The following is a 15,421-nucleotide window of genomic DNA, read 5'->3' as shown; positions in this document are numbered from 1 at the left end:
ACCCTGGCAATCGATGTGTGCTGCCATGGAAACCAAACAGTTTCCAGACCAGCACAGAGCCGGCTGGTTGTGATGCTCAGGGCATGGATGTGATGCTTAGGGCTGTGCTGGAGCACCCAAAGTCTTGCTGCATTGTGGTGGGGAGAGGAGAGGAGCAGGGGTGGAGAGGCAAGGAGAGAACAGAGGAGGTTAGGGAGCGGGTGAGATTGGACATGCTGGTGGGGTAGAGAAGAGTAGAGCAGAGGAGCAGAAGGAGGCACAAATGGGGGCCCAAGTGGTCTGAACTGGGCTGACTGGGGAAGAGGAGGGGTCGTGAGGAACAGCTATAGGGCATGGCACAAGGCCAGGCACGTTCAGGATGGACAGGGAGGTCCTGGGACTGTGCCTCTCCTTAGGAAGACACTCTTTGGTGATCCCAGTTATCCTAGGGCAGCGGGGTGCTGGCAGCTCTGTGTCTGGTGTCCTCCCTGTGCCAGATGTGGGAGTCTGGCACCACCTTCAGCAGCTGGATCCTCTTTCCCTGTGATGGGGCATCAACAGGCAGCAAGGCCATTTGGTTCCCCAGGATTCCTGGAGACACAACCCTGCTGCTCAGGGGCACAGAGGGGCAGCTGAGATCCCCCAATCCCTCAACCATGAGGATATGATTCCTCGGGAGTGGGGGGCATTGCGCACAGGAGAGCCCAGCGGGAAGGGGATGGTAGCAAAGGAGTGTCTACGGAACCCCAGTTAGGGGACAATGCTCTATATCTTCACTTGGAAACTCTTCTTTCCCAGGAATATTTGCTGGTGCCTTCCAAGCTGGGGATGAGTCTTGCCTTTGCCTGGTGCTAAGACCATGGCAAGCCCAGCGCCTGCAGCTCAGCAAAGAGAGGCGCAATGCTGTGTGTGAGCCCAAGACAGCTGAGACACATCGCACCCATATATAACCCCACTAATGAGGAAGCATTTCTACTCCAAGCTAAGCAACTACCTTGTGCAGTTATTGATCTTGCCTAGCACAGCGCTGTGCAAAGGCAAGCAGGAAAACACAACAGCCAGGGCTGAGCAAGCTCCCTGCAGCTGCAGTAGGAGGCAGCCACAACCATGCCCTGGTTTGAAGTGGCCCAGACATTTCTAAAGGGTCTGAACTACCTTAAAAACATCGACCAGGCTTGGGGAAGGAGATGGTGAAATGGTGGGAAATGGCACCAAGCTTCCAAGGAGCAGTGATGGAGGCGGGAGTGTGGAGCTGGTTGGTGGGACTTGCCCTGGTCCCCACCTGAGCTGGTGACAGGAACAAGTGTAGGAAGCCTTGTTTTGTGTTTTCCCTGAAACCTTTCGGGTTTAAATAAAGGAGGCTGGTCTGTGGCAAACTGCTCTGTGGGGTTGTCCTGCTCGTACTTGTACAGAAACATCCTTAATCTGGAGAACAGGAGCAAGGAGACAAGAGCAGCCGCACCAGGGCTCCTTGTACCTGAAGGAGGGCAGCAGGAGCAGGCATCTCCCCACAGCCACCTCCGTTCACTGCCCCCATGGGCTTTCTTCCCTGAGTATGCCCCAAGCCGCCTCGAAGGGTGTGACACGTGGTAGGAATCCATCAGGGACAAGCAGCCAGGTTTTCAACACTTTTATTGTAAAGCTTTAGGAAGGGCTAATTACAATGGAGTTGGTCATCTGACAGCTCAGCAAACAAACGGAACAGGAGAGAACGGAAAGGGGATCACGACGGTGTCATGCTCACTGCTCTGAACAGAAAGAATTGCAAGGGAATCAATTGTGCTCACAGCGCCCGGGGAAAACCAAGCCCAAGGCCCAAAGCCTTCCCCGCACAGGGAAATGCATCACACATTGAGAGCAATACAACCTTAGCAAGAGGCATTGCCTTAGACATAGGTCACCATCTGAAAAATAGTTGGGTACTTTACTCTGCCATAGGATTTCTCCTTTAGAAAAGCTACACCTGCATGTACATAAAACTGTACAAAAAACAAGGCATCACAAGCAAGGAAATGAAATCTCGTATAAATAGAACCAACACTGAAGAGCTACAAAGGGGTCGCTTAGATCCTTCCCACGCAGCCCGCCTGCTCCCTGGCTCCCACCTTTGGTTTTACCCCTGGCTTGTCCTAGTGCAGTGTGAGATGCAGTGAACCCCCTTGCAGAGGCGTCAACCCCCTTCCTCTTCCCTGTGCTTGTCTAGACTGGAGCCCGTGGGGAGCGTCATCCCCCCACGTGCACAGAGGCTTTATCCTTCTGGCTTATAATTGTGCAAATGAGCTTCTTTCCCACAGCACCTCTTCTGTGCCCTCCCCCAGTGACACTGACAACTTCACCCTGGGACAACCCCCTAACACCCCTCTCCCAGCACCTCCATCATCCCAGGGACCCACCCCTGCTGCACCCCACAGAGCCTCCCAACCCCTTGGCACCCCAATGAGGACCCACTCCCTGTGCTCCCTCTGTTCCTCCCCACCCTCACCCCCTCCATGCTCCCCATAGACACCCATCCCCTCTCCACCCCTCAGATACCCACCACCCCGCTGATACCCATGCGCTCTCCTCACTGTGCTCCCCTCCAAAGACCCAACCCCACCATCCCACTGTGCATCCCCCCTTCCCACCCTCCCCATGGCACAGACCCCCAGCACCCATCCCTCCTGCTCCTCGGGGACCCCTCTCTGCACTCACCCCCCCCTTGCACTGAGAACATCGCCAGGCGCTCCAGGAGACAAGACAGCAACTCCAGCCATGGGCTTCGAGCTTCAGAGTCCCTCTGTAACTCCGAGCAGAAGGCAGGGAGCCCACCCGCAGGTGAGGGGCTGGGGTAAAAGCTGGTCTTGCTCTCTCAAGGGGTCCCCAAGAGGGGCACTGGACACTGCTGCTGCCTGAGCCGAGGGGAGGCGTGAGCAGTCGAGTTGGCAGTGGAGTCAAAGATCCTGGCCAGCGCGGCCAAATTGCACATTCTGCCCAGTTTGGCCCTGAAACTACAGAGCTACAATAAAAACAAGTTCAGGAGCGTGACCTGCTCAGGCAGCCAGACCGGGGGAACACGGACCCTGCCGGCCGGCCACCATGGGCAAGCGCAGAGCAGGGATGCCCGGCCGGACATCACCGGAGCATCACGCCCGCCTCGAGGGAGCAGCAGCAGGAGGCCGGGAGGAGGGTCCTGCCCCCTCCGGTGACACCCCAAGGTGCCAGGGCTGCGGACGATGCGGTGCTGCCCGGGGATGGCAAGGAGCAGGGCTGGGGCACAGGGGTGTGGGTGTGAGCAGGCGCCTTCTGCCGCCCTTCTCTTGTCACCCGCTGCATCCCCTCAGGCCAACCGGAGCCACACCGGGGAGCTGCCCCCATCTTGCCACCGCTGCCCAAGCAGAGGGAGAGGAGCTGCTCCGAGACAGGGATGCTGGAGGGGAGGAGGCTGGGAAGAGGGGGCCCCTGGTGCGCTGCACCCCAACAGGCACTACAGCTATGGCAGGGCAGTCTCTGACCCGCAGCAGCCGGGTGCCAGCTCCCTGTGGTGTCCCCGTGCCGGTCGAGCCCAGCAGAGCCCCGCGGTGCTGGACTGCGTGAACCGGAGATGAGCCACGGGGGCAACCGTCCTGCAGTTACCGCTGGCCTCGCTCCCTAAGGAAGATGCCAGAGATGAAGACGATCAATGTGAATACGGGAAGAACAACGGTGCAGCACAGCCCCTCCCCGCATCCTGGCAGGGGAGGACTGGGAAGGGCTACCCAGGAATGAGGTGTGAGGCCCCTGGACCCCTCCTGCCCATGGAGTCCCCCAGAACAGGAAGCCCTGGCTCCCGAGGGAGCAGAGAGGCTCAGGAGAGTGCCCAGGCATCCCCCTCCGGGGAGTCCCTTGAGGGGCAAGGGGGTCCTCTCCATCGCCCCGGTTGAGTGCCCTGCAAGGGAGCAGAGGATGCCGGGGCAGTGGGGACCTGCCAGGGGCACCGGTGGACCTTTGACAATGGAAGAGAAAGCTGGACCCCGTGAGAGTGGCCCTGTGGCCTAAGGGCAGCAGGAGTCCAGCGGGCAGGGGCTCGGCGGCCCCCGGAGTGACCCTGAGACAAAGCTCCTCCTCACAAAGGCAATGGTGGCTTACAGGCGGATGGGATGGAGGTCGAAGGCATTGCACAGCCGGCCTCATGGGCATCCCCTGCCCCGGAGGAGGCACAAGGCGATGGGCTGAGACGCCACAGCCGATGACGACCTCCCTGCCAGCAGAGCGGGACTGAGGGCTTCTCCGGACCCAGCCGGTCCCTTCACTGGGGGCTTCCCCATCCCTCCTCCACCCGCCGGGCACAGGGCCACCACCAGGGAACCCCCCCAAAGCAGACCCCACCTATGGCACCGGGCAGTCCCTAGGGACCCTGCAGCTTGTGGGCACAGTGACAACGTTCAGGAAGAGGTCCAGGCTGAGAAACAGCAAAGTCCCTGCAGTCCGGCTAGGACGCTGCCCCTCTCCTCCAGCTCCCCAGCTGCTGTCTCAGGGACTGGTCACATCTCTATTTACAATATAGAACATGAGTGTGGGCCGGACGCTGCGCTCCCGCGGGCTTTTCCACACAGCAAACCATTCAAAGCTGGAACTTGCTCCCTGTTTGTTTCTGGTTTCTGGTTTCTTTTTCTTTCCTTTTTTTTTTTTTTTCTTTTTTTTCTTTTTTTTTTCGGTATTTTTCTGTTTAAATGTCTTTTGTTTCAAGGACAATAAAAAGTTTCGATCAGGCAGGACTTGAATGTCATTCCTAAGCTTCGTATTTACAGGAGTCTACAGCAAAGAGACAGGCAGCTCGCTCCCCGTGCGTGGGGACATCCCTCACCCTATGCCCCAGGAACTCACCAGCTCTGCATGGACCTTTGGTACATAAGCCCTTCTCCCCAGCCATGCCCTCTGCACCAGGAGCCTGCCCAGCCCTCCCCGGCGGCGCAGCAGTTCGGAGACATGCACCCACAAGTGCTCGGAAATGGGCTTTCAGATGCTTCCATCCTTCCCACCCACCCCTGGCCCCGGGGAAAGGACAGGTTAAAAAGGCGCTCCTCTCATCCCTGCCTCGCCCTGCCCTGCTGTCCACAGAGCCCCCTGCCTGGAGAACCGGAGCGATAAAGCATTGAAGGTTAAAGTGTTCCTCGGGACACTGGCCTCAGAAGCGCGTCTGCTCCCTGCCCCTCACGCCCAGCCTCACAGGTAGATCTCCCTCTTGGTGGTCTGGGAAGAGGGGGTGGTGGCTGGCTGGAAGTCCGAGGTCTGGGTGAGAGGAATTTCCTCCATGGGAGAGTCCTTGCAGGGCTCATGGCTACTATTGGAGAAGGCACTGTACGTGGGGAGCAGGCGGAGGTTGGCCATTTTGGTGCTGCGCTCTTCTGAGAGTCTGGGGCTGCCATTCCCGACTTGCTCTTGACTCCCTCTGTCTTGGTAAGGCACAAAAGTGGAGAGTTTGAGGGCGTTCTTGGGCCTGCGGCTGGGGGAGGACTGGCCGGGCATCCAGCAGGTATCGGAGTGGCCGAACTCTGTGCACTCCCGGGTACAGGTCCCAGTCATGGCTACATCGGGCAAAGGCCGGAGATCTGAGGAGAAGCAAGTGAGAGCATCGTTACACACACCTGGGTACCACCAGCTTGGGACATGAGGATGTTACTGAATGCGTGTTACTGCAAGAGGGATGTGGACCTGCTTGAGTGAGTCCAGAGGAGGCCACGGAGATGCTGCGAGGGCTGGAGCAGCTCTGCTCTGGAGCCAGGCTGAGAGAGCTGGGCTGGGTCAGCCTGGACAAGAGAAGGCTCCTGAAGGGGAGACCTGAGAGCAGCTCCAGTGCCTAAGGGGCTGCAGGAAACCTGGAGAGGGGCTTGGGACAAGGGCCTGTAGGGACAGGCCAAGGGGAATGGCTTTAACCTGCCAGAGGGGAGACTGAGATGAGCTCTTAGGCAGAAGCTCTTCCCTGTGAGGGTGCTGAGGTGCTGGCACAGGGTGCCCAGAGAAGCTGTGGCTGCCCCATCCCTGGCAGTGTTCAAGGCCAGGTTGGACACAGGGGCTTGGAGCAAGCTGCTCTAGTGGAAGGTGTCCCTGCCCGTGGCAGGGGTTGGAACTGGATGAGCTTTAAGGTCCCTTCCAACACAAACCAGTCTGGGATTCTGTGATGGAGCACAGAGATGAACAGCAGAGCCTGGGAGGGGACCCCAAGGCTCCTGGCAGCCGATGCCTCCAGTCCAGGCTCACAGCCACAGCTCCCTCTGGACAAGCACCCCCCCTGCAGCAGATGTGTGCAGAGAAATGGAGGCAGAGCACAGGGCAGAGCTCACCCCCTTTGCAGATGAGCATCACACAGGAGGAGCTCCACAGCCTGGGCTTGCACAGCAGGAGACAGGCTGGCACTGGACTTGCCACCCCACAAGGTGGGCACCACCACCAAGGAACCCCCTTAGTCCAGCATCTTTGGGCACCACTGACACAGAGACAGAGAACTGCCCTAAACATAGGCAGGCTCCTCACTGCCCTGAGGGACATATTTCCTGAGCACCATCCCTGGCCAGCCCTGCCCTGCTCTCCATCAGGCTCTCCATCAGCATGCCAGGCCATCTGCAAACCTCCCAGGCACTCCTCAGCAGGAGCCCCAAGCCCAGCCAGAACTCATCAGACGTCGGCTGGTCTCCCACAGAGCCTGAAATCCCTGGGCACAGCGAAGCACACACGGGCAAACCCACATCTACCCCCAGAGAGGCTGCACATACCTGGTACCCATGAGTCCTGGCCTAGGAGTGCCCAAGCACCAAGCACCTGCGCCTGAGAGAGCCAGGTATCTATCTGAGGGCATCAACAGCTCCCTGTTCCTGGCACAGCTGAGAAACTGACCGCTGAGGTCTGACGTCCTCACATACCAGCCACCCTCTGCCCCAGACGCCGCAAGACCTTCCTGAGCCTTGGCCATGCATCCTTTACACAGGGAGTACCTGTCACAAGTCTTCAGAGGCTGAAGCTTGGTGTTCCCATGCAGAGGTGAGTGTCCCTCCAAGAGTCATTCCAGACACAAGCCACTGCTTGCCACCTACCCCATCTTGAGACACAACACAGCCCCCTGCCACTGCCTGGGACACATCACTGCCCATAAGCACCTACTGGGAGATCAAGGCTGGTGCTGATGAAAGGGTGATCTGCTTATGAGCCTGAGCCTGCTCTGACTTGCAGACATCCCTTCTGGTTCACAGAAGTCCTCTCCATCTCCACTCAGGAGCTCACTCCACTGTACTGCTGACAAACAAACAGACAGCCCCACTGGCACCCCTCACCCCTGGGAAGAAGCAAACTGGAGCCATTCACAGCATGCCGGGGGCTCTGCCCTCATCAGCACATCCCTCCTGCACCAGTCTGGGGCTCATGGACACAGATGTCCCCCAGCCACCTTGGCACAGCTTTCACACACAGGCAACCCTGGGGTGAGAGGAAGGTCTCTGAAGGAGAAGGCTCAATACAATGCCAGGAACAGTTGTCAAGGGTCGTAAGTGAGAACTAAAGAGATGGGCATGGGAGAAGGGGCAACGTTAGCAACAAACCAGTGCATGAGCATATCTTGCCCTAATACAGCCTCCAGTGACTGTATCCCTTTGTCTCAGTGGCTGTATCCCTTTGTCCTCAGGGGGCTGAGGCACCCCAGTTTGTGCCTCTGGTTCCTGCAGAGGCTCTGGCCTCCCAATGCTGGGAGCCACCTCCTGTGTCCCGTCCCTGGGCACACACGTAAGCTGTGATATCCTGGCAGCAGCCTTAAGGACATACCTCAGCGCAGACCCCCTTCACAGCCTGCTTCGCTCAGGGGACTCTAATGAGGAGCAGAAAAAGGACGAGAGGGTCACATCATTGCACAGCCCCAGCCTCCACACCCACCCTCAGGATCCTCCTGCACCCTTCAGCCTCTGCCAGCCCTCCCCGAGGCCCTGCACTGATCCCACAGCATCCCTCTGGTACCCACTGAGTCCCTTGGCCCTGCTCCAGCCTCCTTGAGGCTGCTTGGCCACCACTGCTGACCCTTCACTACCTTCTCCAGCCTTACACTATCCTCCCTGGAGCCCACTGGCCCTTGCAGGACTCACTTGGGGACCTGAAGCAAAGCTTGAAGCCACCCGGCTTGTGGCACCTTAAGCAGAGGGGCTGTGCATCAAACAGCAACGTGCACACACACACAGATACAGCCCAGCTGGTGCCACCAACGCGCTCATGCAACACAAACGGGCACACTCAGATGAGCGCATGTGCAAGGGACAGCAAAAGCAGCACAAGCATCACAGGAGACAAGATGCCCACACAGGGCACTGTGAGAGCACAGCTCGCCAGTGCATACTTTGGGGTCATTCTCAGGGCTGGCCACAGACCAACTGTCCTATTTCCTATAAAGTTGCCTCATTTCTTTCTCCTTGCTGCAAGAGACAAACACAGAGGTGAGACTGCTCAGTTTTCGTCTCTGTGTGAATCAAAGCAGAGACCAGAGCTCACATCCTAGATGATCCACCAGGATGCCTTGGTGGCCACTGATGTGGTCAGTTTGAGGTCATGTTATGCTGTCTTTCACTTCTATTAAAGAGGCAATACTGCTGTCTCTGTCTCATCTGCTTTCCTACCAGACAAATGACACGGCTCATCACCGTTTCCACTTCCAGACATGCCTCAGTGCTGCACACTCCCAGGGTGGGGAGCAGATGAGTGCTGTCACTTCTTGCTCTGACAGAAGGTGTTTTGCTGAGTCCATGGAGGGTAATTGCAGGATGGAAATAAAAGCTACCTCTCCAGGGAACAAAGCTATGGTGATTGCCTTGTGCCAACAGCAGCTTAGAAAGCACAGGATCAAGCAGGAACGCTGTGTTCAGGGTCTTTTATTCTGGTTTTCCCATTGTCTGTTTCTGGCACTAATATCCTTTTCCAGTGCAGTCTCTTCGCTTGCAGTGAGATGCTGGCATCAGAGCTGTGCTGCTAAAGGAGCATATTATGTGCCATGAACACAACCAGCTCTGCTTCAAGAGCCCGGGAACAGGGCAGGGTGTCATTCCTGAATAGCTGTGATTTAGAGCAAGCAGCAAGCACGACCTTGCGGCCTAATTCTCAGCACACACTGGTGGTGCTTCAGAGGCTTGCTGTGCCCCTGCAGGCAAGCAGAAATCCTTCCTTGGGGGTGGGAATTTTGCCCACAAAGTGCTGGTTCTGGGTGCCCTGCAGTGTGGTGAGGAGGCAGACCCTAAACCCCCCTTGGGGCAAGGTGCCCACTTCTCCTTACAAAGTGTACTTGGGATTTTGGATCCTTCCTCCACCTCAGGAATGCAGTTTTGTGACTTTGAACCCCAGGTGACGAAGAGGATGGCCATGTCCTCTCCAGCACCCCATTCCTCCCCAGCATCCTGGCCATGCAAAGTAAAAGCTACGTCTGTGCCCTCTCCTTCAGAGGCCTGGCCCATCCTGCTATTGCCATTTCCATGCCAGAAGGCTCTACTTCACAGCCGGGAGGGTTGTGTGGTTGTTTGGGCATTCACAGTCTTCTAGCTCCCCACTTCCTACAGCTTTGCATTCTTACAGCAGCCTCATTAGCCCCCTCCGGGCTGCTCTGCCTCAGCACATTGCATAGGAATGAATCTGGGGCAGTAAAAGCCGCATCCTTTTGAGTTTTCCAGATGAAAGGGGGGCACAGTCTGGGGCTCACACCATGGGGCATTCAAAGATGCACCCTGTGCCCCCGTTCTGGCTGGAGGAGGGGAAGCTCTCTCGAGCCATGGCTCTGCTCTGGATGCTGGTGAGTCTGTTCTCATCTCCAGACATCCAGGGCACCTCTGCAGTCTGTGAAGGAGACGGTGCCAGGCTGTCTCCTCTGGGAAGAGGCACAAATTGGTGCCAACGCTAATTATTTCTCTCTACATCCCCACGCAGGGCAGGGACACATCCTGTTGCAGCCACTTTTAAGGGCTCCTCTAATAGTAGCAGCTCTTAGTGGGGGATTTCAGCAGTGCACTGTGAGACAAAAGCAGGCAGCCTCATTCAGCAGGCACTTCCATCTCCTGCGGTGGATGTGCTGAGGTTCACTCACCCACTGCAAGACAGGTAGCTTCAAACAGAGGCTGAGAGCGAACCTCAGCTGCTTATTTTGCCACCATCTGCAACAGCCGCAGCCTGGTTTGGTCCTCCCTCTCTTCCCTCTGTGTCAGACATCGGCACCACATGTGTGGTGTGCAGGGATGATGCAGCACAGGAGGCCAGATCTTGCAGGTGAGGGGATGTGGTGGAGCAGCTCTGGGAGGGAAGACAGTGGGACTGCAGGGATATGACACAGCAGAGCACAGCAGAGGGTGCAGAAAGTCCGGAAGGGAGGAAGAGGGGAGCAGAGCATGCTAGGGGTGACTGCAGAGGTTCAGTGGTACAGAGAAATGGGAAATATGACAGTGTAGGAGGCTAAGCAGGGTGCTTTCCTGAAGCATTAGATCAAAAAGAGTCATCTTCCCTACCTGGTGGCACAGAGAACATTGGCCACTGATTCCAACCCTGTCCAGAGCCCAAAAGCTGTGTAGCCCTGGTCATGGGGTAAAGGAGTGGAGCATGGCCCAGGCTGCAAACTGAGAGCTGGGGTGCAAGGTACTTCCTTTAACGTGGCTGTCTTTCAGCCAGGGAAGGATGTAATCTCCAGTACAGGCAGCTTTACCACCTCCATTGCCCTGGTGTGGACACCTGGAAACACCCCCTCACCCACACTGTGCCCTCAGGGCTCTGCAGACCACTCCTGGGACACCCCTCACATGGTGAACTCCCATGACATCCCATCCCAGCAGCACTGCCCTCCCTGCCTGCCCCTACTGCATCTATGCAACGGACACAGCCTCTGAGATCGCTCTTTCCAATGGTTATTCCCACCACACAGCTCTTGAGCGTAGGCACCATTCCCCTACTACACCATCGCTTACTGGTGCCATTCTCCTGCACCATCACTCCCTCCAGGTACCACTGCCTACAGCGCTGTTCCCCACAGGCACCATTCCCCTACCGCGGTACTGCTGACAGGTACCATTCTCCCATGCGACTGTTCTCTACAGGTACTGCTCCCCTACAGCGCGACTACCAACAGGTAGCATTCCCCTGCAGCGCTGTTCCCTACACGCACTGTCCCCCATGGCGCGGTTGCCGAAGGTGCCACTCTCCCATGGCGCTGCTCTCTACAGGTGCCATTCCCCGCAGCACCATTCCCAGGAAGCACCATTCCCCCACGGCGCTGCTGCCTACAGGTACTGGTCCCCCATGGTGCCACGTCCTCCAGGTGCCATGTTCTGTGCTGCTGCTCCCTCCAGGTATTGCCTCCTTCCCGCTGCTGTCTTGCCTCCAGGCACTGCTGTTCTAATGGTGCCATTTCCTCCAGGTACCATGTTTTACAGCGCTGTTCCCTCCAGATACCACCCTCCTGCGGTGCTGCTTCCTCCAGGCGCCAGAGCTTCGTGGTCTGCTCCCTCTTCGCTACACCCCAACAGTACAGCAATGTGGATAGTGTGCTCCAACATCCCGGTTTCTTATCCCAGCAGCCCCACTGCTATTCTATTCCAGTCCATCCTATTCCATTCTATTATGACCTATTACATCCTATTTCCTTCTATCCTATTCTAATTATATTCTATTCTAGTCTAAGCTATTCCATTCCATCCAACTCCGTTCCATCCCACTCTACCCTATCGTATTCTGTTTTATCCTCTTCTGTTCTATTCTTCATGTCTTTGCTTCCCAGCACTGCCTTCCATGATCCCACCCCTTGACTTACTCCTCTCCATGTTCTTCCCTCCCAGCAGCAGCATGCCTGACCTAATAGCCTGGAGAAGTCCTCCCATGTTGGCAGTAAGAGATGCTCAACAGCTCATCCCCACCTGGCCAGCTCAGTGTGAGCTTCCCTTGGTGTACAGGAGCTTGGTGGCCCCTTCCCAACATGGCTTCCCACGGGAGAGGGAAGCTGGGCTGTAGGTAGCTGTGGAGCTATAATCGCCTTTGAACAGCCCAGACACCAGGTTTCCCCTTCAAGGCTCACAAATGAGGTGGACACGTCCAGTGTGTTATCCCCAGCAGGGAATGCCCACCCTCCGGACACAGGGGACTGGAGCAGCAAGCTCTCCTGCAGCTCCTCAGTCTGTCTCCTTTCTGGCCCCTGATTCCCACATCCCATGTGGACATGACCAGAGCTCTCTACCTCCGGAGCAGCACAAGCACAACACCAATTGCACTTTCCAGGCCTTGGGGAAGGCTGCTGGACTGCTGCCTGTTTCCACAGCAATGCTCCAGAGATCAATGAGTACAGCAATATTGGAAGCTGAAAGCACAAGCAGAGAGCTCCCTGCAGTCCACGTCAGTCCCTATTTTTCCTCGACTGAGCTAACACCATCCCTACAACACCCAGGCAGACGGTTTGCAGGACCATTCCTAGCACTACAACACCCAGACAGACGGCTTTGGGGACCAATTCTAGCACTACAACACCCAGACAGATGGCTTTCCAAACTTAACACCATCCACTACAGCACGCAGACAGATGGCTTCTGGTATCTGAAACCAACCCGACACTGCCCATAGAGGTGGTTACTGCAGTTCACTGCCACACCTACAGCTCTAGGGGCAATAACAAGCAACACCCGCTCCTACAATAAATACTGAGAAAGATCCCCAGACTGATGCCGGCACACAGATGGGTTTCTCCTAGGCACCAAAGTCAAGAGATGTAGCGTGCACAGCGGTCTCCCTCAGACCCTACAGCGCTGAGCATCTCCCCTCATGCTAAACAGTAGTATCCAAACACCAGTACCGACAGCTTGCTCCTAAGTTAATGGCCTGTCAGCCCCCAGATGCACACACGGATCAAACTATGGCCCCTGGAGTGTATTACAACAGCACACACTAACTGTAGCAATGGAGCAAACGACTTCCCAGATCCTGCCAAAGGGACAGCAGAACCAGCGTGTAATGAATGTGGACAGATCACCCACCAGCCTCAGCATCACCAGCACAGGTAGCACTAAACCACTGTCAGCAGCGAGAGCCTGAGCCCTGGCTCCCAGAGGACCTGTTCTTCCCTTGTCTGCTCAGCTGGAGCTGGAGGGACCACCTATTGCTCCCATTATCCCTGCAACCTGCAGGCAGCTGGGTAGGATGGGTATCCCACAGCCACATTGCCACAGCAATGGGAGGTGATTACAGCACCCAAATGGATGTTTCTGGACACTCGCCATGTTCCTGCAGGGACCAGGCAGGGCTCACAAGGTCATCTGATAGACTACGGCACCCATGGGACACCCAAAAGCCCCATCTGCCCCTGGCTTCTCCGCAACCCCTGTAATACCCAGTGAGACAAATTCAATCCCCCTATAATAGACTTCGGGCTGTGTGGTGCCACTGACATGATCTCCTACCCTTTCACAGTGGGGCTGTAACCTTTGCTGGGCTATAAAAAGCAGAATTATTACATTAAATGACTGAATAATTCTGTTCAGAACTACCTTAATAGGATTAGAGGGTTCAAAGGTTAGGAAATGCCAAAATTAGGATTGTCCATGCAGTCTTAATTCACTTCATGAAGGTCTGCTTTGTGTTGCAGAACTGAATTGGCTCCCCAGGGTCCTTCTGTGCCTCTGAGGGACAGAACAGAACTACCTGGGAGATATCCCAGAGTTTGGGGAAGAAAAGGCTTTGTTCTACCCTCCAGGCTGCAGGAATTGGGGAAGGTACAATAAAAGGGTCAAAAGATCACAGAAAATTGCTTCTCTGAAGCACTGGGCTGGAGGATACGGGGATTGCTTTACTCTTGAGGAAAGCCACAACCATTTCTTTCCCTATCTCCTTTGGAAATGAAATCTTGGGGCAGATTTCACTGCCATGTTTCAAAATACCTGGTAAGTGGCACATGTGCGCTGAGAAACTGTGTCCTTGGAGTTCAGGTTTGCCAGAACTTCAAGCAACCAAGAACCAAGTCAGGTAATGAGCATCACTGGGCAATGTAACCTGCCAGAGCGGAGACTGAGATGAGCTCTTAGGCAGAAGCTCTTCCCTGTGAGGGTGCTGAGGCGCTGGCACAGGGTGCCCAGAGAAGCTGTGGCTGCCCCATCCCTGGCAGTGTTCAAGGCCAGGTTGGACACAGGGGCTTGGAGCAAGCTGCTCCAGTGGAAGGTGTCCCTGCCTGTGGCAGGGGGTTGGGACTGGATGAGCTTTAAGGTCCCTTCCAACCCAACCAGGCTGGGATTCTGTGATTCTATGATCCTCTTCACCCACGTTGTATAAAACACAGTAACAAGCCTAGCTCCAAAATGAAATCCTGGTTCCTGTAATATCCAAACACTGTCCTCTGGCTAAGGAAGAACTTCTCAACACACCGACAGACAACAGCAGTTCAACAAATAACCACCAGGCAGGTCAAGGAGTCAGGCAATAACCAAACTCTCTTCCCAACCTCATTACCTGCTCCTGCAATATCCAGCCCAGGCAAGTAACAACTCCTGTAGTAGCTTCAGGAGTGCACAAAGGTCTTGACAAGAAGCAATGGGCAGCAGAGCAGCCTCTCTTCTTCCCCCCATGCCCAAAGAGGAGGGGCAGAGGAGCAGGGGGCTCTCCTGGCTTTTGAGTGCTCTCTGAAGGCCGATGATGGTTATGTAAATGGGCAGAGGAACACCAGCTGCCATCCCCTGGGGCTGTCAGCTCATGCATGCCTTGTATGCGCATTCCTGCTACCCAAATACCGACACAATTGCTCCTTCCACGTTCCCACCTCATCTCCTGTGCACAGGAATGCTCCCAGACCCTCCCAGTGGGGGTCCCAGACTGGGGCTGTGGGGCTGACCCATCCCCTTTGTCCAGCCAGGGGCTCCCTGAGGACACAGGGATGGACCGCCCAGAGCCTCCTGGTGCTGCTGGATGATGGGAGGGGGGAAACCACAAGGGGCCAGGCCACCAGGGCCAGGAGCAGTGATCCCCATGCCAGTGAGAGCTCTGGCTACTCACCGACCCATAGCTGAGGTGCCCTTGCGCAGCCCTCTGATGCAATGCACTCTCCAGCCAGGGTCTGCTGTGTCTGGGTGAACAGCAGCAATACGGCCCTTGTGGCACCAGGTCCTGGGAAGCTCCTTGTCCATATTATTATGGGTCGCTGAAATAGAGTGGTCCTCTTACCCCTATTCCCCTCTCAGAGTATCACAGACATGTAATGGCTTCTGGAACGGACTGAAGACCTGTCCATGGCTCCTGCAGGATTGTGCCTCGTGCTCCTGCCATGGTTCCAAAGGCTGGGGACACTCTACCTGCTTGCACTGAAAGCCTTGGGGCAGCAACCCAATCACCCCAAGATATCAGGCATAGGACATGTTATAGCAGCAAATGCTTTTACAGGAGGAACCAGTGCTAATCCTTGATCTCTACCTTGTGCCTGAGCCTTTGTAAGGCAGGGGTCTCATCCTCTCTGCCC

The 15,421-nt window shown here is 56.2% G+C and overlaps 1 protein-coding gene across 1 annotated transcript in view; it reads right to left on the bottom strand.

Annotated features, from left to right (window-relative positions):
• Positions 1–5,160: 5,160 nt before the first annotated feature.
• PCDH1 (protocadherin 1) overlaps positions 5,161–15,421 on the bottom strand; it is a gene marked incomplete at its 3' end in the record, with an annotated part of 52,084 nt that continues 41,823 nt past the window's right edge. The window contains exon 5 of the mRNA XM_080627046.1: positions 5,161–5,546. Coding sequence (XP_080483172.1) covers positions 5,161–5,546 — 386 coding nt within the window. The remainder of the gene's footprint in view (positions 5,547–15,421) is intronic.

This window comes from Psittacula echo, assembly GCF_963264785.1.
Source record: "Psittacula echo genome assembly, chromosome: 11".
Lineage (NCBI taxonomy): Eukaryota > Metazoa > Chordata > Aves > Psittaciformes > Psittacidae > Psittacula > Psittacula echo.
Note: the sequence above shows the minus strand (reverse complement) of the source record. Positions and strands in the feature narration are given on the sequence as shown.